This window comes from Aulonocara sp. 'chitande type north' Nkhata Bay, linkage group LG7 (assembly GCF_057382095.1).
Source record: "Aulonocara sp. 'chitande type north' Nkhata Bay isolate Kocher_YH1m ecotype deep benthic linkage group LG7, A_spYH_male_GT1.1, whole genome shotgun sequence".
Taxonomy (NCBI): Eukaryota; Metazoa; Chordata; class Actinopteri; order Cichliformes; family Cichlidae; genus Aulonocara; species Aulonocara sp. 'chitande type north' Nkhata Bay.
Window position 1 is genome coordinate 47,230,754 of NC_141350.1, and position 24,505 is coordinate 47,255,258.

Genomic DNA, 24,505 nt, shown 5'->3' on the forward strand with positions numbered 1-24,505 from the left:
TATCTTAAGTCATTATGGTAATGCTGTTGTAATTTTAAAGACCACAGAACAACATTTTGTACCCATGTCTTACCAAATGCATCTCCAACAGAGCAACAGCACATGCTTGTTCTGTTGTTCTATGGCTAGGATTTTTATGGGCATCAAAGAAAGTCATTCATACAAATTATAAGCAGCTGTTGATGAAAATATCTATAAAATGAATTGGGATTATAAAGGCAACAGATTCATCCAGCAGGCACAAAATGCCCTGGTTTAAAGATACCAGTTTGTTCCTAACAAGACCTATTTTTAATGCATTAAAAAGAAAAGTGGTAAAAAGTTAACACATGAATTCAAACAGAAAAAAAAAAAAAGAATCAGGATTGTGCCTTTATCTGTGTCTCCACATATGAATTGTCTGCACAAATGTCACCAGATTTCAAAGAACTGCATCTGAGTCTCTCCCATCCATCTGATAAGACTGCCGGTCTGGGACAAAACCAAGACATGCAATGGCGCATTTTGAGTTCTTGGGTGCTGGTTCTGCTTAACAATACATCAGAGGCAGCTGTCTAGAGTGAGTGAAACAAAGAATTTTGTCTCAAACTTCTGGAGTCTGGAGCTGAAGTTTAAGCCATGACTGAACCATATGCCATGTCAGGTCAGCTCAGATTACAAAGGATTTATATATCTACTTATCTATATATATATACAGAGAGAGAGACTTTACAATACATATATATATATATATATATATATATATATATATGCTAAAATGAAAAAGGTCCATACTGAGAAAAACACAATTCACTTTGTTTTGAAAAGCAGTGTCTGCTACATCAACATCTGTCTTTAGTTAAGCAAGGAGTACAGACATCCTTTTCACTTATTCGCTGAAAGGGTGGTGGTGGTGGGGGTGGCATTTTCTCATTTCCCCTAAATTCTTACGTCTGAAACAACAGAATACCAAACACATTATCAAGGCTGACTAGGAAGCACGTGACTCAGGGCATAAAAAACCAAAACAACAGAAAATGAAAAAGGTTGAAAAAGAGAAACTAAATTCATTCAATTATGAAACAAAACAAAGAGATCAAAAACAGAAAGAAGAAAAAACATGCATTTTAAGTTGCGTCTATGGCAACTCCTCGGTTAAGATTTGGCCTTGCATTTATAAATTTCATTAAAAGACTGTTAAGCACTGATTAAGAATGCAGTTTCAGGGCATTCCAGCCGAGGACACTACATAACATTAGAAGATGTTTGCATTCAGAGTAAGAGTAAAAGAAAGCATTAACCATGCACACAATGTACAAATACAACCATTGCATGAGGTGCTGTAACAATGGTGGACATGTGGGGGGCCCCTGGGATTCTCAGCTACTGGAGTAGTGCTGACTGTGCTTATGTTTCACTTGGCCATGCTGTTACCTTTTAAAAGGAACCACCAATAGAGTCTGCTTGTAAATTACCACAACGAGGCTCAACCCTGCCAACTTCAGGCAGTAAATAATCTCCACTCACTCCAGCCCTCCACCCCCTCGCAGCTGCCCACACACAAACACGCATAGACAAACACACTATCCAACTACTCCAATGCCTATTCTAAGTCCCAGTGGCTGACCTGTGCCTCCCACCCCCCTTCACCAATCAGAAAGAAGCATAATCAGACCAAAGTTATTCCTTAATTATTATATTATTTATGGCTTGAAAGGAGTACTTTCAGACAGTGGGGGTGGATTAACCAAAACAATGTGCTGTAACTTAAGATCACATGTTGCTAAAATCAGTGCCGGGCCAACTGCCTTCTCAGACTTACATATATCAATGTTTTGTTTTACGTATTTTAAACATTTTGTTTATACTTCCTCTTTTTCTGTTTTGTTGGTTTATACGCTTCTGTTTTCATTTCACCATACAGTCGCGCTGTCTGTTCTAACTATCAGTAGGGGTGACCCTTTAAACGGGGTCATGGGTGACAGGATGTCGGTGCAGTACAGTGCAGACACAGATGAGCTTTTTATGAGAAAAAGAGGAAACGGTGCTGGAGGTTGAGCAGGGTCTTAGCTGAATATCATGTTTAGTGTTTGGCTTGGCTGTCAAACGCTGTTTTGGCATCACCATGGTGATGTAAGGAGCAACTGTAACCCCAAAGGTTTTATGATGACCTTGCCCACTGGCTTTCCAGTAGAAGCAGTTTGGGAGCCTATGTGTGTGTGCATGTTGTGCAATGGTGCTCCTGATTGAGTGTGTGTGAGGGGTGAGGTTACTGACAGACTGGAAAAATAATGAGGATTATTTTTCAAGACAATAAAACATCTGTTACACCTAAAAATCCTCAGATAGTTATAAAAAATGACAATATGTGAAATATCTTTCAAGTCTGCACAGTTAAAAGCTCTGGTTTCACATTCAAATATTCTCACCTGGGGCCTAGCTCATCCTCGCTACGCCAGACAAAGTCTCCGAATTTTTCATAATGAGAATTGTAGTGATGCTGGACTCTGTAGAGCAGTGGAGGAGGAATCTCCATCAGCAAATTGTAGGCCATCTGCTGCTCTTTGCCGCTGGTGTAGCCATTATACAAGTTGTACACCTTGTCTGCAGTTTCTGTCGGGAAGAATAGATGAATGAATTAGAGACTGAAAAACAGAGAGGGAAGAAGTGAGGAAAGTAAATAAGAGATTAAAATTTTAAGGGAATATGTAAAAATACATGCAGAAAACATACAGAATTTTAAACAACAGGGGTCAGATTGATTATCGGCCATGAAAATAAAACTAAACAAAAGAAAAAAGAAAAAAACAAACCAAAAAAACTGCTGTGCATTTTTTTGAAAGGTACGTTATCTACTTCATCCATATTACACATTTATCGGTAGGAATTCTCCATTCAGACTCAAAACTTGTGGAAGACATGTTACATAGCATTTGAGGTGTTATTCAGTGGAGTTGTTTGTAATATAAGCACTCTGTCTTTAGATAAATTCTGAGCTCCACTTGGGCTATTACATTTACCTGACCTCCAAAACGCCACTCAGTCCCTTGCAATATCTAACAGAAGCATTTGCTCTTATATCAGCACATACACGATTGCCTTTCAGATGCCTCTCCTTAATCTGAATTATTTTGGCAGTCGATTACTTGCTCACTTGTTGGATGTACTTGTTTATGCTACTCTTAGGAGACTGTGCTAGTCATTACTGAAATGAACATGCGGGATAGTGTTCATGAATTTGTGCATTTTTAGTAGCAGCTGCCCACCCACAGAACTTTCCACCCCCATTGGTGCATTTTTTTGTGATTACAGCCTCACTCTAATTTGTCCCACCGAGTAAATCTGGCCGTACCTCCTAAAGCACTCTCCTTCCCATATTTTGGATTCTTGAGTACTTTGTTTGACAAATTCTGTCTGCTATAATTAAAAAATTAAATTGACATTACAAATTGGTAGAGTGTGCCTTTACATTTTGCTAACCATAGTGTGCAATCTTGCATGTGCACATTGCATAGGTAAGAGCACAGTAGACAAAGTAGTGGATAAGTAGCCATTCAGGTAAACTGTGATTACATGAAAGCGATGCAAGGAAAAAAGCAATATTAAATAAAGATGAGTACAATAAAGCAGAGTCCCAAAAAATGATGGGTGAGAGTACCTTCTGCTCGCGTGTCATCCACCACTGGACAAGATGTCCGTACTGAGACAAAGCTTGATTCAGAGTAACTACCTCGGCTATCCACTGCATAGAGAGTAAACCTGAAAGTAACAACAACAAAAAAAAAATAGCACCAGTAAGCACATCATTTATAAGGTAAAATAAGGTACAAGGGAAACAGGTAAGGTACAAGTGAGCAAAAGGTACTCAATATTGATTTAAAGCCATATGTATGTCCTGTCACCAAAGAAAATACATTGTAATTTGTGGTGTTACTTTCAGAGAGTGAGAAAGCATGCACACAAGGGAAGAAATGCTCTTTAAAAAGTATTGCAATTCATTGTCAGCTACAATTTACCCTAAAGGAAAAAAAAAAGTCTAAATTCTCTGTCCAGTTGGCATGTGGTTTCAGGAGGTTGTTGGCAGTTGAGAGATTCAATAAACTACCTGTTTAGCAATTGACTGATGGACACAGGTGTGGCCGACTGATGGGAAAACAGAAATTAAGAAAGGAAGCAGAACTAACAACAATAAAAGAAGGTGAGTATTTTTTTTATAATAAAGCAGGAAATGCAGGGCTCCTGTGGGTCATCAGAGTACCCTTTCTTATTAAGAGGCACCTGAACCATACCCCACCCAGTTGACCAGATATCAACAACCTTCTCTTCCTTCTGCACCAGGAGCTGCTTGACTACATATATTGACCTGGCTGAAGCATGTTGAGAGGAGGAAAAACAGCAACAAAGCTGACCACCTTGGGGAAGTTGGGAAAGGGCTGCAAAAGGGCAGCGAATATGCATAAATTCAACCTGTACAGGCAGATCTTTGGTGGACATCCAGACTTTCAGGCCCATCTAATGACAGGAGCAAGGCTGTTCAAACCTTCCTCCACGCAAGGTAGCACCTGCAAATAAGTGGCTAAGCTTAAGGAACTAACACCTCTTTCAGTTATGGAAAGAGCAAAGGCTTGTAACTGTGAAAACACTGGAAAGGTGAGAGACCTGTGAGAAACCTTTTTGGCAGAGAGTAGGTTGAGCAATACGATGAAATTGTTGACAGAGAAAATAGTTGTGTTACCTTCTGAGTTTGGAATAACAGCTACAAAGTCACCAGAAATGTGGAACCACATCCACAAAGGAATAGGAGGGAAGGACATAGAGCGAGCCTACAGGATGATGATTACAAGGTTTAGTTTTTGAGCAGGCTGAACAGAAAGCAATAAAATCTCTCACATCCCCTCTCATTTCTAGCCTGTCACCATGTGACGTGTGAGTATTAATGTCTGTTGATGTCAGTGAATAACTTAAGTGGCCGAGGAATAAAGAATTACTCAAAGGCGCAGCTTCCTGGAACTTTAACATCTTCCAGTACTTACCTCACCTAACTCTCAACCTCCTGGGTAACCAGCTCAAACTGGATGAACATGGGTGTATTATCAGTCTAATGGTGCAGACCAATAACACTCTGTGAAACGCCATGTTATTGTGGTGTTATTATTTGTGTTATCCCAGAGATCCCAGAGACTATGATGTCAGGGGTTTTTGCCCTGGTAAGGTCTCCCTGAGGAAAATTGGCCCTGAAGGGCAGACAATGAACTATCCACATGATCCCTATGCAAGACCAAGGAATCAAGGGACCACTTTACCTTGTCTGAGACAGGGGTACCAGGGGTGCGCCCTGGAGCCACCTTGTGGCTCAACACCCACAGGAGGCTTTTGCGGTTGAGGCCCAACTGCTGGGGCTGACTCTTGGGAAATGAAACATCATCTCTCTTGTGGGGAAGATATCTGAGCTAGCGTGCCAAGTTGAGAAATACTGGCAAAACATAACCTCACCTGGTGCCTCGATGGAGGCTAAACGACATTGAGTCCAAATGACCCATGTTTGGCACCTTAATTTTTGAGGAGGTATGGTTGCAAGGTGGTTAGAGCATTTGTAGTGGTAATCCCAGGACCCAATGATGGACACAGAAGGGAGCTATCAAGATGAGAAAAGGGTCCTCTCAGGTTTGGTTAGCTTGTGGGACTCCAGGGGCAGCTGACTGGTTCTGGGAGGCCCAGAGGAATGAGGCTCTGCCAGTAGTTAAAGCAGAGCATTTTGCAAGGTGTGGGAGGAGTTCAGTGAGGCCATGGAACAAGACTTTCAATTGGCCTCGAAGCAAGGTTGTCCTCCCAGAAGAGCACAAGGCTGTCCTCCCAGTAGGAGAGACTGTTCAGGATCCCAGGTCAGCTGAGAGACCTGGGAATGCATTGGTGTTGCCCTGGATGACCCTACAGGAGGTGTCCGATGGGAGGGAAGTCTGGACTTCTCTGATTAGATTTCTCCTCCTTTGACCTGGCCCGTGACACGTGGTAGAAAATGGAAGGATGGATCTTGGGCTAAAGGAATTCACTGGCTTCAGGGAGTGCTCTTTATGTGTAATTAACACCAGATTGTCCAGACTGATATCCATGGAAACTAGGGAATTTAAGTCAGTAGAAAATATAAAGGTGCAAACTCATCTGGGAGACACTTTTTGACATCTTCGCACTTTAGATTTGCTTGGCTAAAATGCACAAAAAGGCATCAGCAAGAGAGACACCAGTCAAGCCACTTTGAACCAAAGTACAGAACTGGAAGACAAAATCTGCCATTCTGCTTTAACTTGATGGATGAGAAAGAGAAAAGGAGCTTTTTCTCTCCCGTGGGTTCCATAATAAAAACTTGCTAGAGAGTAATCTTTAAATGAATGCCTTGCCCACTCAGCTGAAGCTCACTCTTGTGTCCTACCAGTCAGGTAATTCAGTACTGTTATTGCTCATTCTGTGGTATAAGAGAAAGGATTTGGTAAAAAACAAGGGGAGAACAGTTTACCGGGCAAGAGGGTCTCTAACACATTTTTCATTCTAGATTTTTGGATCATGAATAGGTAAGTGCATTCTAAATGCAATGTCCACTGGCCTGTCAACAGTAGCTTGGGCTGATTAGCTGCTACACTTATTCTAAGTCAAACCCTGGAGTGAATCAGATCCTTCTGAGGCATTCATGGCTAGAATCAGTAATGGGCTTGCACCATAGGCAGACTCTGATGCAGGAATTGGACAGAACTTACAGTAAAAATAAATAAATAAACTCCAGCAATGCAAATCTCACAGGAATCAATCAAAAGCAGAAGACAAAACCTGGGAGGACAACACACATCAAGGAATCACTGACAAAAATACTGTCCTGTTAAAATGACACCCCATTATAAAGAAGCTTGCAAAACCATCTTCAGCACTACTGTCACTACTGTTAGCAGCAATAATGTTAAGAAATTATTTTCTGCATGATTTTATGAGTCTCTCACACTGTTGTTGAGGACCTTTGACCTAGTCTTCTTTACAACATTGTTTGAGTTTATTGAGGTTTTGGGCATTGTTTCATGCACAGAGCAATTCCAGCATTGCACACTCCAAATTCAATCAGAGCGAAAGTCTAAACACAATAACAGTAAAAGAAATGCGCTTGTGCAGGGTAAATAATGTTGGTGTTTACTGTGATCACATATTATGGACAAAGTTCTCCCTCTATTAGAGGGAATAATAAATAATATCCAGTTATGTGTCAGATTGATTTTTCAAAGAAAGGAATCAAAAGCAATTAAAAGCATAATATTTTTAAACATTGTTTTCTTTGCCAGTGGGAAAATTTTTAAGAAAGTGAATAAAGTACTGAGAAATATTTAAAAGTACTTATAATATTAACTTTATGCTTTCAGAAGTACTTTCACAGTTACCACTGTAGAGACAACAGAATGGCAAAAAGGGAAACCACATAACAGAAACAAAATGAATGACTAAATTGAACTCAAATGTTAAAAACATTTTGACACACATGAAAAATAAAGAATTAAATTAAACTATTACTAATTTAATAAAAGTTGCATTTTTCCTAAGGCCATTTGGATTTGTTTCATGCACTGTGTTTTGAGATTTGTTCCCTTGCTGTCAAATGACTGTTTTGTTTGTAACATGACCTGTTTGGACATTGCTCACATAGTTTGTCTGGTGTTGTTATTCAGCAGGGTGGATGTGGTATTCCCCAAGAACCTCACTAAAGACACACGGACCTCACTGGCTCCTCTGCCCAGCAAAACAATGCCAGCATGTAACAGTCACATAGTTGAAATTATGTGGTCGCATACCGTGCAGATGGCTATAGTAACATAGGGGAGAATGACAAAGCAAAATGCAGTTTGGTAAGCGTGTTGGGAATAAAGATCTGATATTACAAGTTTCATCTTTTTCCTTTTTTAAATTGCTTAAACGGCTGGATCAATGCTAATTTTTCACCCTGCACAATTTCACAGCAATTGCGAGATTCTTATGTACATTTAAAAACCCATTTAAGTCAAAAGATTAAGCCTCTCAGTGGCTCAGCTGTGGAGAAGAATCACATGCATTAATGATTACAGACAGATTTTAAAGAAAATGTTTACGAAATTTAAAAAAAGACATTAAGATCGTCTTGCACAACAACAATACACGGGGGTATTTAACTTCTTAATGGGTCTCATTCATACAATAGTAGAAGCAGAACTATGGGTATAGTGTCCGAACCCCTAAATGGCACTAAGTGATAATAAAGTTCACATAGGAGAAAGAAGCAAATGGCCACCGTCTGGCCTGCCACAAAAATGTCAAATCATCAAGTAAGAGAACTGGCAAGATATGTAAAACCACCAAGACTATCTCCACCTTACCCTAAGAGGCACTTTCCTTTGTCTCTTTGCTTTTCTCTCCACATTGCTTGCATATAGCTCATCACTGTTTATCCCCCATCTCTAATTCAGTGTCTGTCACATCTATTCCAATCTTGTCTGGCTGCACATGGCTTCTTTGGAAGGGGCTTGGTTTTGTCCATGTGCCATAGTTTTGAAAGCTCAGCACACAATGAACTGGACAAATGGCAGATTAATGTTTGAGTAAATTAACAATGTTGCCATTAAAGTAACTATTGTCCTCTAATTTAATGAGACAGTGGAGAGATGGGTGAACAAGAGATGACAAGACCGAAAGCTCAGACACAGCGCAAGGGAGAAGGAGTGAGGGAAAGTGATAGTGAGAGAGGATCAATTAGGGCAGTATTTTTGGCACGCCGAAAGAAGCTAGGGCAGTAGGGAAAGCCTTTTCCATTACATCAACATTTGGACACACATCAGATGACCCTGTCCATAAATCAATCAAAGCCAAAGAATTGTTTTTTATTGCCTGAAGAATTTGTGTCAGCTTACAATATCTCATTACTTTGAAATCCTCCAGCCTGAGTGGCATTAGACTGGTGTACCAGCCCTAAATAAAACTGCCTGCCTTTTAATGTAAATTAGAAAAATTAGCTCAGCTCTGAATGAGCTCATTTGCAGATCACAAAGACTCCACAGTCCAAAGTAATAATGACAACACCCCATTAAAAGTCATTCACTTTTAAATACTGGATATTTCTGGAAACTGGAACGTCAGGAATACAGTGAATGACATCTCACATCCTCAAAGTGATCATTTTGTTGGGTGAGCTAGTCTCTACCATCCACACACATTTTAAATCTGAAATGCATCAGCCCATTTTGACAAAAAAGCCATTTCTGTGTGAAAGAATATTACATGTTAGGGTGCACACCCACTTCTGATTTAACATTTGTCATGTGTTGGCAAAACAAAACTGAAACAAATGTATGTTGTTTGCTGCTGCTTGCTTTGAAGCATGTCACTGGTTTGAGGTTCTCATGCAGCTCTTTACTCTTGATAGCCATGACTATTAAGTTATCATAACCACAAATTTGGCATTTTCCTACTGATTGGTAGCCCAAAATCAATAAGGGAGAAACCAAAAAGAAGGATAGACAAAAATGGAAAATAGTTGGCATTTTTTTTAGAATGCTGTCATTGTGATTTAGTGTGTTGTGATTTAGTTCTGTGTATGTTACCTTTGTAAACCAGTAGCAAGCTGTGAGCAGTCACTGCATGGTTGGACACACTTGCTAAGGCTTGCACTATGCTGTTGAGTCATGCAATACTGTGACAGATGAGTTATATTTGAAATTATTATTATTATTATTTATTTTTTAAATATATAACAATGTCATAACAAAACGTAATTTGGGAATAAGAAATATTGCACTGTTCATCCTGTTACATTAAAACATGTAACTATGAACTGAAAGTAATAGTTACTGTTTCTTAAAGAGCATGAGACTAGCTACTGAGCCTTGTGCCCACACAGTTAGGCTAGCACATTTCAGACCTGTAAGTGATCTGAACAATTCCTCCAAAGCTCACCAAGTAAATACTGCATAGAAAACAAGCAATGAGGTCTGTATTTAATGAGTGACCAGTGCCTCCAGCACTATAAAAAGGCTTCAATAAGTACTTTGTTCCAAAGACAAAATTGCTATATGAACAAGTTCATATAGAGACTACAGAAGCCTACTGAAAAAGAGGACACTGTTATCAAAACGGAGCTTTGAGTAGGGCTTTGCACAACAAACCTTTGAGAGAAAAGTTAGTTGAGGCATTTCATCACTGTTATGGAGGATGCAGCCTAATAAGAACTCACCTTTGCAAAAGCTATCACAGTAGCCAGACAGTCACAGACAATAAAGAAGAAACAGACTGGTTTGAGAGGTGACACGAGTGCTAGCCAGGCAACGATGGATGTGGTGCACTTCAAGAGTGGGAAACCGCATAAAAACAATGCCAAGGAGCTGACATGGAGCTATCCAAACACCAAGAAAACAGTGCAGAGCAGATGGGAACATAAAGCATGTCCTAAATGTGGGAAATCACCCTGCCACCCAGCATGGCAGTGCCCTGCTAAGAATGCAGAATGCAACAACTGTGGTAAACAAAGACATTATGGGAAAGTATGTAGTTTCACCACGAAAATTAAAAAAGTTGAAGAGAACTTGGGTGAACTGTTGTTAGGAAAATCACAAGGTACCATGGGTGGCAGATATTAACATATAGGACAGTGAAGTGGCCTTCAAAATACATACTGGGGTTTGTGTTACAGCTGTTCCTAAGCAAGTGTTAGCAAGCACGAGTCAAATACAGATAGCTGGACCTAGAAAAACCCAGAAATTGTCCTGGTGGAGCAAAATTAACTGTAGTCAATTGTAATCTTTATAGTGCCATGTGGACAATATCCTATTGTGAACAATGGAGCTTTGTGAACCGGTTAGGGAAGTTCATACCAAATGTGACTGAAAAAAGATAAACAACTAAGAAACTTTGTGTCCAAGAAGAATCCATGGTGATGGGGTCATAAGGAGTACCAAGGATTTTACAGCCCGAAGCAGGAACTGTTTCTTGCCCCAGGAGCAACAAAAAACTCATCTTATGGTCTGTGTGTGGTGATCAGAGATGGGCAGTAACACGTTACTATAATCCGATTACTTTTTCAAGTAACGAGTAAAGTAAGGGATTACTATTGCAAAAACGGTAATTAGATTACCGTTACTTTCCTGTAGGAACGCCGCGTTACTGCGTTACTAAAACCGTGATTTTTTGTGGGAATGTCTCATGAAAGTGACGTAAGCAAGTGCGACATTCGTGAAAACAGCTGTGTACAGATCAACAATGGATCATATATCGAGTGCGGGAGAGAGTATGAGCGTGCAGTGTTTAAAGCGTGGAAGTACTGACCTTATTTTAAGTTTGATTAAAAAGTGACAAAAAAATTAGTGTCCGTTGTGCGTGGGAAGAAAACTTCTTTTTAACAGCGAAAAAAAACCCCTAAACTTCCAAGAAAACACCAAGTGCACTACGAAGTAATGGGAAACTCACAGAGAAACTCGCGGCTTCTTCCGCTGACCGCTGCGGCACACCTGCACCAGGGTAAACCTCCGCCTACCCGACTCCTGCTTTACAGGTGAAAATAGAGCAACAGGACCGCTGAGTCTTTGACTTTATTTATTTCTGCTGTGTTTTACTTGCATCTATTTGAAAGAGTGAGTGTAAACACACACAAAAAAATTATTTTATGTGCTGGAATGTGCAGAAAATAGGTTTAAATATTAAACAAATTTCTTCCAGTCAGCGAATGTTGCATATAATTAAATTTTTGCTTGATGCATAAAGTTAAAAGATTAAAACTAATAAAACAAGTTTTTAAAAGAGATTTTTCCATTTGATTACATTTTGTATGATGGATTATGTAGAAAAAGTAGAATTGGGCTGGAAGATCTATCACTTTATCACCTCTTCAGGTTGTAAATCGTGTTTTTAAAAAGTAACTAAGTAACTAAGTAATTAATTACTTTTGAAAATAAGTAATCAGTAAAGTAACGGGATTACCTTTGGGGGGAAGTAATCAGTAATTAGTTACTGATTACTTTTTTCAAGTAACTTGACCAACACTGGTGGTGATGATACAAAAGATAGAGAGATATGGCCACCATATCTCTACTGATGAAAGATACTAAAATATATGTCAAGTCTGTGCTGGATAATCTTCTAATAAGTGATAGATACCAGTTGTGTGTGAAACTTGTTTGTTTACAAATCGTAAAATTCTGTGTTGAGGCTTTGGCCAGACAGGAACCAGTTGGAGGGATTGGTACAAGACTACTGGACTAAGAGGGCAGGTCTAGGTGTGCATGAAAACCTTTTTACTATGGCCTTCTCAACAATCTTTGGTAAAAATGCAGAGAATGTGATGGTCAGACAGTGTGGTGTCACGGACTAAGCAGTAAGATAGGTGAGTTAGTTCTCAAATACAGCACATGCATCAAAGAAAGGGCAAATGTAAAAGAACCTCTAACACCGATCAAATTTCTAGACAGTTCATGGCAAAAACTAGCTGGGATCTATTCACTCTAAGGGAAAATAGCTTTTTTTATTTTACTATTTCTTCTACATTCAGATCAGCCCACCAAGATTCAGAGATGTAGTCCTTTACTTGACATTGATATTTCCTTAACACAGCATCCGTAAGATACTTCCAAACGACAAAATATCACAGTCCTCAGGACATGAAATGAAAGAGTTTGCAGTTAACTATAGCTTTGAAAATGTAATCAGCAGCCCTAAATACCCTCAAAGTAACACTGAGGCAGTGCATGCTATTCAAACTGTTCAAATCTGCTTAAAAAACTCAGAGACCGTTATCATGCATTGTTGGCCTACAGAGACGTACCTCTGAGAAATGCCTAGAGCTCTAACCAGCTACTCATGAGCAGTTGCCTGAACACCACATACTGGAAGCCTATACTTCCAGGGAGGGTGCAGCCAGCTCTGCCAAACCTGCAATCATTGCAGCACAAGGAAAGGGCACAAAGATGAATGCATGCCAAGTCTTTCAATAGGAGGTACAGAACAAGGGACCTTGCAAAGTTATGACCAAAGGCCATCTTTGGAACTCTGATGTAAAAGCACAAGGCACAGTGATGATCCATACACAACAGCTCACTGTTCAAAAGGGGACACTGAGGAGAAATCCTTACCCTCAGGCTCTTGTACCACTGGCACCAAAGCCTCAGGGTGAGAATTAGCAGGAACACCAACCAAAACTGGAGTGTTCTGCAAAGTTAGGGTCTGGGACTCAGCAAAAACCTCAGAGCACATCTGACATCAAGAGAACAAGGTTACACAGAAAAACAGCAAAGCTGCAGGGACTTACACTATCAAAGCCTAACTGTATATTGTGATAAGGTGATTTTTTAGTGGGAAAAAGAGGTGTTAAAAACATGCCTTGAGAATATTCTGTGTGTTATTGTAGTTGAGTCATAGTTCACCACAATTTTAAAATAAGGCATATGAGCTCTAATATAATCAATTTGACATTTAACCTTTCTGAATGATGTCATCAAAAATCAATAGAGTCTTTACTTTCTGTGAAAGAGCCTAACACAAGGCAAAAGACGTTCTTTATTGATACGTACAGAGAGAAACCATGGTTGATGTTTAACCTGTATTTTTTTTCATGAGACAGCAGGCAGTTTAGGTGTTTTTAAATGTTTTGTTTAATGGCAAGCGGTGGTTATGTCTGTGCAGGTGCTGCTGGCACTCCATCAGAGAAGAAACAAGATAAAAGAAAAGCTGAAATACAGTGGTTGGTTCAGGAATTCAGGTTGGCAAAAGAATGGACAGGAGGACAGAGGAATTTAGAAAATCTGTCTAACAGGTTAGTTGTCTGGAGACACTGCCATAAATAGTCTGAGGCAATTAGAAACAGCTGAGTATGTCATGGTGCTGGGTCGTTGACCCAGCGTTTTGTGTTTTATGATTATTTTCCTCTGTTCTAGTTATTCTGATTTTGGTATTCTTGTGCCCAGTTCGTGTTCTGGATTTCCTGTTTTATTTTGAAGGTCTGTGTGTGTTGTCATTGTGTTCAGCTTTTATCCTCCAGTCGTCTTTGTGTATTAGCATCAGCTGTTCTTCCCTCCTGCGTGTGATTACCTGATTACCTTGTGTGTGTGTATACAGGGAGTGCAGAATTACAGGGAGTGCAGAATTATTAGGCAAATGAGTATTTTGTCCACATCATCCTCTTCATGCATGTTGTCTTACTCCAAGCTGTATAGGCTCGAAAGCCTACTACCAATTAAGCATATTAGGTGATGTGCATCTCTGTAATGAGAAGGGGTGTGGTCTAATGACATCAACACCCTATATCAGGTGTGCATAATTATTAGGCAACGTCCTTTCCTTTGGCAAAATGGGTCAAAAGAAGGACTTGACAGGCTCAGAAAAGTCAAAAATAGTGAGATATCTTGCAGAGGGATGCAGCAGTCTCAAAATTGCAAAGCTTCTGAAGCGTGATCATCGAACAATCAAGCGTTTCATTCAAAATAGTCAACAGGGTCGCAAGAAGCGTGTGGAAAATACAACTTGCCTAATAATTCTGCACTCCCTGTATTAGGCAAGTTGTATTTTTGAGGAATAATTTTATTATTGAACAACAACCATGTTCTCAATGAACCCAAAAAACTCATTAATATCAAAGCTGAATGTTTTTGGAAGTAGTTTTTAGTTTGTTTGTAGTTTGAGCTATTTTAGGGGGATATCTGTGTGTGCAGGTGACTATTACTGTGCATAATTATTAGGCAACTTAACAAAAAACAAATATATACCCATTTCAATTATTTATTTTTACCAGTGAAACCAATATAACATCTCCACATTCACAAATATACATTTCTGACATTCAAAAACAAAACAAAAACAAATCAGCGACCAATATAGCCACCTTTCTTTGCAAGGACACTCAAAAGCCTGCCATCCATGGATTCTGTCAGTGTTGTGATCTGTTCACCATCAACATTGCGTGCAGCAGCAACCACAGCCTCCCAGACACTGTTCAGAGAGGTGTACTGTTTTCCCTCCTTGTAAATCTCACATTTGATGATGGACCACAGGTTCTCAATGGGGTTCAGATCAGGTGAACAAGGAGGCCATGTCATTAGTTTTTCTTCTTTTATACCCTTTCTTGCCAGCCACGCTGTGGAGTACTTGGACGCGTGTGATGGAGCATTGTCCTGCATGAAAATCATGTTTTTCTTGAAGGATGCAGACTTCTTCCTGTACCACTGCTTGAAGAAGGTGTCTTCCAGAAACTGGCAGTAGGACTGGGAGTTGAGCTTGACTCCATCCTCAACCCGAAAAGGCCCCACAAGCTCATCTTTGATGATACCAGCCCAAACCAGTACTCCACCTCCACCTTGCTGGCGTCTGAGTCGGACTGGAGCTCTCTGCCCTTTACCAATCCAGCCACGGGCCCATCCATCTGGCCCATCAAGACTCACTCTCATTTCATCAGTCCATAAAACCTTAGAAAAATCAGTCTTGAGATATTTCTTGGCCCAGTCTTGACGTTTCAGCTTGTGTGTCTTGTTCAGTGGTGGTCGTCTTTCAGCCTTTCTTACCTTGGCCATGTCTCTGAGTATTGCACACCTTGTGCTTTTGGGCACTCCAGTGATGTTGCAGCTCTGAAATATGGCCAAACTGGTGGCAAGTGGCATCTTGGCAGCTGCACGCTTGACTTTTCTCAGTTCATGGGCAGTTATTTTGCGCCTCGGTTTTTCCACACGCTTCTTGCGACCCTGTTGACTATTTTGAATGAAACGCTTGATTGTTCGATGATCACGCTTCAGAAGCTTTGCAATTTTGAGACTGCTGCATCCCTCTGCAAGATATCTCACTATTTTTGACTTTTCTGAGCCTGTCAAGTCCTTCTTTTGACCCATTTTGCCAAAATAAAGGAAGTTGCCTAATAATTATGCACACCTGATATAGGGCGTTGATGTCATTAGACCACACCCCTTCTCATTACAGAGATGCACATCACTTAATATGCTTAATTGGTAGTAGGCTTTCGAGCCTATACAGCTTGGAGTAAGACAACATGCATGAAGAGGATGATGTGGACAAAATACTCATTTGCCTAATAATTCTGCACTCCCTATACAGTGGGGCAAAAAAGTATTTAGTCAGCCACCGATTGTGCAAGTTCCCCCACTTAAAATGATGACAGAGGTCAGTAATTTGCACCAGAGGTACACTTCAACTGTGAGAGACAGAATGTGAAAAAAAAATCCATGAATCCACATGGTAGGATTTGTAAAGAATTTATTCGTAAACCAGGGTGGAAAATAAGTATTTGGTCAATAACAAAAATACAACTCAATACTTTGTAACATAACCTTTGTTGGCAATAACAGAGGTCAAACGTTTACTATAGGTCTTTACCAGGTTTGCACACACAGTAGCTGGTATTTTGGCCCATTCCTCCATGCAGATCTTCTCGAGAGCAGTGATGTTTTGGGGCTGTCGCCGAGCAACACGGACTTTCAACTCCCGCCACAGATTTTCTATGGGGTTGAGGTCTGGAGACTGGCTAGGCCACTCCAGGATTTTCAAATGCTTCTTACGGAGCCACTCCTTTGTTGCCCGGGCAGTGTGTTTTGGATCATTGTCATGTTGGAAGACCCAGCTTCGTTTCATCTTCAAAGTTCTCACTGATGGAAGGAGGTTTTGGCTCAAAATCTCACGATACATGGCCCCATTCATTCTGTCCTTAACACGGATCAGTCGTCCTGTCCCCTTGGCAGAAAAACAACCCCATAGCATGATGTTTCCACCCCCATGCTTCACAGTAGGTATGGTGTTCTTGGGATGCAACTCAGTATTCTTCTTCCTCCAAACACGACGAGTTGAGTTTATACCAAAAAGTTCTACTTTGGTTTCATCTGACCACATGACATTCTCCCAATCCTCTGCTGTATCATCCATGTGCTCTCTGGCAAACTTCAGACGGGCCTGGACATGCACTGGCTTCAGCAGCGGAACACGTCTTGCACTGCGGAATTTGATTCCCTGCCGTTGTAGTGTGTTACTGATGGTGACCTTTGTTACTTTGGTCCCAGCTCTCTGCAGGTCATTCACCAGGTCCCCCCGTGTGGTTCTGGGATCTTTGCTCACCGTTCTCATGATCATTTTGACCCCACGGGATGAGATCTTGCGTGGAGCCCCAGATCGAGGGAGATTATCAGTGGTCTTGTATGTCTTCCATTTTCTGATGATTGCTCCCACAGTTGATTTTTTCACACCAAGCTGCTTGCCTATTGTAGATTCACTCTTCCCAGTCTGGTGCAGGTCTACAATACTTTTCCTGGTGTCCTTCGAAAGCTCTTTGGTCTTGGCCATGGCGGAGTTTGGAGTCTGACTGTTTGAGGCTGTGGACAGGTGTCTTTTATACAGATGATGAGTTCAAACAGGTGCCATTCATACAGGTAACGAGTTATTGACCAAATACTTATTTTCCACCCTGATTTACGAATAAATTCTTTACAAATCCCACCATGTGGATTCATGGATTTTTTTTTCACATTCTATCTCTCACAGTTGAAGTGTACCTCTGGTGCAAATTACTGACCTCTGTCATCATTTTAAGTGGGGGAACTTGCACAATCGGTGGCTGACTAAATACTTTTTTGCCCCACTGTATATAGTGGGTGTCGGTCTGTGCTTGTTGTTGGCTCGTTTGTGTTCCATGGTGTTTAGTTTCCTCTCTCTGCGTCTCTCTGTCCCGCACCCCGTTTCGTATGTTCTCAGGTTTGTTATTTAGTTTTCCCAGTTTAGGTTTCTTTAGTCATTTGTCATTTCTCATTGCCTGTTTTGCCACTCCGCCACTTGTAAATAAACGTCACTCGCATCATCAGTCACTGCCTGCATTTTGGGTCCTTTTTCCTCCCACACCACACGGATCGCCCCGGCAGCCGTGACAGTACAAGCTGACCAAACATGGACCCAGTGGCATCTGCACCTTCCGAGGAGCTTCGGGAGGAATTAATCGACTCAATTTTGAGGTGGATTGAGCATGAGGGGAAGGAATTTCGCCACGCCTTGGAAGCCCGGCTACAGCGGCTAATTTCTGACTTTCCCTGGTTGCTCAGCTCACTTCATATTCACTGGTTGCTCACAACTCTTCATATTTATGAAGCAGATGTGAGGAAGCAGTTTAAGAACCTGAATGCTCGGAAAGCTCCCGGCCCAGACGGTGTGTCTCCTGCCACCCTCAGACACTGTGCAAACGAGCTGGCCCCAGTGTTTTCTGGCATTTTCAACTCCTCACTGCAGGCATGTCATGTGCCTGCCTGCTTCAAGTCCTCCACCATAATCCCTGTCCCCAAGAAACCTAGGATCACTGGACTAAATGACTACAGACCCGTGGCTCTGACATCTGTGGTCATGAAGTCTTTTGAGCGCCTAGTTCTCTCCCATCTCAGGACCCTCACGGCCCCCCTCCTGGACCCCCTGCAGTTTGCATATAGAGCCAACAGGTCTGTAGACGACGCCATCAACATGGCCCTACACTTCATCCTGCAGCATCTGGACTCCCCAGGAACCTACGCCAGGATCCTGTTTGTGGACTTCAGCTCTGCCTTCAACACCATCCTTCCAGACCATCTCCGAGACAAGCTTTCCCAGATGAATGTGCCTGATCCCATCTGCCGGTGGATCACTGACTTCCTGACGGACAGGAAGCAGCATGTGAGGCTGGGAAAGAATGTCTCGGACTCCCGGACCATCAGCACCGGCTCCCCTCAGGGCTGTGTTCTTTCTCCTCTGCTCTTCTCCCTGTACACCAACTGCTGCACCTCCACCCACCAGTCTGTCAAGCTAATCAAGTTTGCAGATGACACCACTGTTATTGGACTCATCTCGGACGGGGACGAGTCTGCCTACAGGAGGGAGGTTGAACGTCTGGTGTCCTGGTGCAGCCACAACAACCTGGTGCTGAATGCCCAGAAGACAGTGGAGATTATTGTGGACTTCAGGAAGCACACAGCCCCACTCCCCCCCATCATCCTGACTGACACCCCCATCACCTCTGTGGACTCATTCCGCTTCCTGGGTACCACCATCACCCAGGACCTGAAGTGGGAGCCCACCATCACCTCCGTCATCAAGAAAGCCCAGCAGAGGATGTACTTCCTGAGGCAGCTGAAGAAATTCAACCTGCCAACACGGACGATGATGCAGTTCTACACTGCAATCATCGAGTCCATCCTCACCTCCTCCATCACCGTGTGGTACGCTGGAGCCACTATCAGGGACAAACAGAGACTGCAGCGTGTTGTGCGCTCTGCTGAGAAGGTGATTGGCTGCAGACTCCCATCTTTGCAGGACCTGTACACCTCCAGGACATTGCGGCGTGCAGCTCGGATCTCAGCTGACCCTTCTCACCCTGGACACAGTCTGTTTGACCTGCTCCCCTCAGGCAGGAGGCTCCGGTCCATTCGCACCAGAACCTCTCGCCATAAGAACAGTTTCTTCCCCTCTGCTGTTGGACACATGAACAATAACCATATGACTGTACCCGCCACTAACACATGACCCTACGCTGTGTCACTGCATCATTCCATGTTTGGCACTGATCACCACCTGCACTCATGTATATATCTTTCAACGTAGCACTCTTAATTCTTATTCTCATGTATATATCTCATGTATATCTCATGCACATATCTTTCCACGTAGCACTTTTAATTCTTATCCCTACTTTTATTTTTTTCCATGTCTATTTAAGTGCTATTTATGACACTATGTTTGCACTGAAGCACCGCAGCAATTTCCTAATGTTGTAAACCTGCTCAACATTTGGCAATAAAACCCAATCTGATTCTGATTCTGATTCACCCACTCGCACAGGATTTCATTCTGAATGAACTTCACCTTCACCCTCCAGCTGCTACCGCTTCCCGACACAGCCCGGCAGTGAATGTTTTGCACGGCCCGCCGGGGAATCTGCGGCCCGGCCCGCCACATGTGGAATTACCCGGCCGGTCAGAGCTATCTCCGAGAAGGAAGCGACGTTCCCGACGCCCATCGCCACAGCCGGGCCCCGAGACTTCTGAGTTGCCGGCTGTGGTGAGTGAAAAAGACACTCATGAGCCTTCCAATTTAGGGACTGTTTATTCTGGGGCTGTGTTTATTGCATTAGCTGCCCAGCCTGAAGCTCAGTTAGCTGCCCAGCCTGAAGCTCAGTTAGCTGCCCAGCCCGAAGCTCAGTTAGCTGCCCAGCCCGAAGCTCGCTTAGCTGCCCAGCAGCATTCAGCTCTGTCTCCAGTGTACCCGCTACCCGTAGCTCAGTCGCCAAATCCACCACTATCATCATCTGGACCATTACTTTAGTCACCCTCAGTTCAATCTCCTGTTCAGTCGCCACCAGCTGTGTCTCCGGTGTCCCCGCTAGCCCAGACATCAATGCAGTCTCCGTCTTCACCAGCTGCCTCTGTACGGGAGGCTGTGTCTGTGCCTCCCATTTTGGACTCTTCTTGTAGTACTTATTTTAGGCAGAGAGACAAACACCTTGATAATGTAAACATTCCTCAAGAGCTGGCCAGTTCCGAGACTGTGATGCACTCCAGGGCCTCCCCAGAGACTGAGTTTCAACCCGCAGTCGACTCTGGACCCCTGGAGGCTAAGAAGTCAGCTGAGGACTGCACCCTACTGTTGCTGCCTGAGCCAAACCCATGTGTTGCTCAGCTCCAGTCAGCATCAACCCTGCCAGAGGCCCGCGCGCTTGCTGGTTCTGTTTTGTCCCTGCCAGAGGCCCCCGTGCCTGCTGGTTCAGCCCTGTGTGTGCCAGGTGCCCCGGTGCCCGCTGGTTCTGTGACTGTTTTCGCTGGTGGGTCAGAGGAGCCCGTCCAGCCTCATGCCTCGTCAGCTGGGGGGCCCGAGGAGCCCGTCCAGCCTCATGCCTCGTCAGCTCGGGGGCCCGAGGGGCCCGTCCAGCTACCAGCAGCTTCATCCACCTTCTGCAGCAGCAGTTTCTTCCGCGTCGCCTGGTCCAGCTTTAGCTTCGCTGTCGCCTGGTCCAGCGGCAGCCTCTTCCGCCTCGCCTGGTCCAGCCTCCGCATCAGCTTTAGCGTCGCCTGGTCCGGCCTCCACTTCTTCAGCATCGCCTGGTCTGGCCTCTGCGTCTGCCTCGCCTGGCCCTGCGGTTGTTGCACCACCGACCAAGGTACGTCCAGTACCTCAGCATTGCTGGCCACTTTCTGGGCCACCAGCCGGATGCCATCACCGTCGTGGGCAACCTCCGGACTGGCTTCGTCTGCGTTGCCGCCGTTGCCGTCCGCACGGTCGGCCTCCGGACTTCTGTCACAGCCGCCACCGCCTTCCGCGTGGTCGCCCTCCAGATTTCCTTCGCCTGTATCGCCGCCACTGCCTTCCGCATGGTCTGCCTCCGGAGATGAATTGTTGTAGTCTCCTGAGTTGTCAGCCTCTGGGCCGGCCTCCTGAACTATGTTTTGGGACCCTGTTCATGGACTCCAGTATGTATGTTTGTGTTTTGGACATTCGTTTGGATCACTGGAGCTTCTTTTTGTTTGGTTTTGTCAAGTGACTCAGAGAGTAATAGTATAGATATTATACCAAGTTATTCATTAAAAACAGGAAGGAGCAAAAATAGTGTTTCTTACATAATTAAAAACACATCTGAATTAGGCTTTTACATGTTGACTATCTAAAACGGTAATAAATGTATAGTTTTTAGTTGTTTTACAGTCTGTTCGATTCAAATTCATGATTTATTATCTAGTGTCCAGCTCATTAAAGTCTCACCCCACTCTGTATACAGAAGATAGCATTTTGATTAGCCCACTTACTTGCATAAACAAACACAACATAGACGTTTGAAGGTAGTACATGGTGACGAAAGCTGAAAGCCCAACAAGTAAATTTAGACATTATAAAGAATGATTTTCTACCCGGACAAATAAAGTCTGGCTGAACACATGCGACTTTTACTATCTGACTTTTTGGTATCAATGAGTTTTCACATAAATAATGTTAGATTATCCAGTACATTGTTTGTTTTCTGAAATTACATTTTCTGGAATGTGGCTCCAACTTTTTGTAGAGCATTTTAGTCTGCAATGAAACATTAGGGCCCTAGAAGCCTTGGTAATGATCAAGTATAAAGCCAATACCATTAGAGGTCTTATCAGGGCCTTGATTAAGACAAGTGGAGTTGCCTGCAAAAAAAGTGTCCTCAGACGTAATTCAGACGTAAGCTGTGCTCTTATCACAGAAAAACAACACTGCTGAGAATGTCTAAGCAAAGATACCAGTGTTACAAAGTAAACTGCTTGGGCCCTTAATATTGGTGTTTGTTAGTGGAAGCAGGACTTCTACAGATAAACATTATTGTTGTCCTCACAGATTCTTACTTAACTCTGTTTTTAATCAGCTCTCCAAAAAAACTTGGTTCATGAATTTTTTTTACCCCACAGGAGAGTGGGACTTTATTGTAGCTTTAGAGGCTGAATTATATATAAATCCACCAGCCTCTTTAATAAGCACATGTTGTTAGTACCTGGTTAGAACCCCATCTGCCTTCAGAATTGTATTAATTCTTTGTGGTACAGATTCAACAAGGTTCCGGAAATCTTCCTCAGAGATTTTGGTCCATAGAGATTGAAAATGTGACGTCACTCAGGGGTAAAACCGCAAAGAATTCTGGGAACTCGTGGCAAGAGGTACTAGCGCACGCAGGCTTTCAATTGAAATCAGTTATACAGCGATAAAAAGAAACACAAAAAATGGCAAGAAGCTGTTGTATTATTAACTGCAATAGCCAGTCGCATGACAGCCACGGGAAGCCGACGGGTAAAGAGATCGGTTGTTATCGGATTACGTCGTTGAAGAGAAATTGTTCGAGCCGTGTTTCCGAAGTAACAAAGAGGCGACGGGTGGCCTGGACTGCAGCCATTCAAAGAACAAATATAACATCCCAGAACACTCCAGCTCACAGGTTAGTCTGCTCCAAGCATTCCCACACAGGTCAGTCTGCTGTTGTAGTTAATGCGTCATTTTTCTTAACATAATTAGTGATATAGGTTACAAGCAAGTCTGGCGCTGAACAGAAATTGTCGCGCTATGCTCCTTTGTTTATTGTGCATAAATAGTGAATTGTCCTGACACAATATTGCGTTTCGCTTCTGTTATTATGGTACATTGACAAAAACATATACTTTTATTCACAGGATAAAACAGTTGTTTTGTATCACTAATTGTCCAGTGTGATTACAGCATACAATATTATGAGACTGGTAAACTTATGATACGTACGATGGTCTTTACTTTCACGGTGCATTTCAAGGTCCTGTACCCATCCGTCGGTAAACTGTACCTGGGCTTGTTGCAGTGACCTGAAGTTACTAAACTTCATGAGTGTATGCACTCACTCCAAGAACGTATAATTATAAATCTGAGCGTGGTGAAAGTTGGGCAGCACGCTAACGTATTTTGTCCCTCTGTGTGCTCGTAAGGGTGTAACCCTTTCACTGGTTTGATTTTTTTCCTCGTATCTTTTCTTTGACTTTTCATCAAGTCTGTCTTTGTACGGACCGGCATTGTTCTCCTTCGTTTTGTACATACCTTTTTGAGGGCAAAGAAAAAGCAAGAATTTATTGGAACCGAAGAATGAACGTTTTGCGGTGCTGCAAATGCTTGCATTTGATGCGGTACTTGGATTGTTTTGCCACGAGTTCACGGCATGCAATGCGCGAAAGTCACGTGGTCTGTCAATCTCTATATTGACACGATCACATCCGTGATGTGAATCTCCCTTTCCACTACATCCCAAAGGTGCTCTGTTAGATTGGGATCTGGTGACAATGGAGGCTGTTTAAATACAGAAAACTCATTGTTCAAATAAGCAGTTTAAGATGATTTAATAAGATGAACTTTGCTACATGGCCCACTATCCTGCTGAAAGCAACTATCAGAAGATGGGCACACAGATGTGCCAACCAGTGCGGTCTTCTGCTGCTGTAGACCATCTGCTTCAAGGTTCGACAACAACCGTGCCATGTTCTAAGTAAATCACCTTTCTTCCTCATTCTGATGCTTGGTTTCAACTTCAGCAGATCATCGTGGCCATGTCTACATGCCTAAATCTACTGAGCTGCTGCCATTTGATTAGCTGATTACATATTTGCCCTAATGAGCAGTTGTACCTAACAAAGTGGGTTTATATTAATGTGCATAGAGCACAGATAATTGATTAGTTTATTGATTAGTGAAGACAAGACACCAGGGCACCATGACTCTTGATTACACCATGAACAAACCACTCTCTGGTTAAGTGCTATTGGTAAAGCTACAGTATTCAAAATAATATAAAAATAATAAATTAAATAATCACTTTTACTACACATTTCTACCTACAGAAAAATAATAAGAGCAAAATTGCTGAGATGCAGTTTTAACTGAATTTTGTTTAATCTTAGATGCTCAGGTACTGCAAAATTACTACTGCAATTGTGTTGAATTTGTTCTTTGAATTTAAAAATGCTGTTTCTTAAAACCTCTGATCGTGACTGAGAACATTACAGAATGGAAG

At 42.4% G+C, this 24,505-nt stretch overlaps 1 protein-coding gene across 1 annotated transcript in view; it reads right to left on the reverse strand.

Moving 5' to 3' along the window:
* Window positions 1–24,505, reverse strand: part of astn2 (astrotactin 2) — a 290,807-nt gene that overhangs the window by 2,630 nt on the left and 263,672 nt on the right. The window contains exons 21-22 of the mRNA XM_086300869.1: window positions 3,638–3,738; window positions 2,409–2,592 (exon numbers count right to left, since the gene is read on the reverse strand). Of these exons, the coding sequence (XP_086156995.1) occupies window positions 2,409–2,592; window positions 3,638–3,738 (285 nt within the window). The remainder of the gene's footprint in view (window positions 1–2,408; window positions 2,593–3,637; window positions 3,739–24,505) is intronic.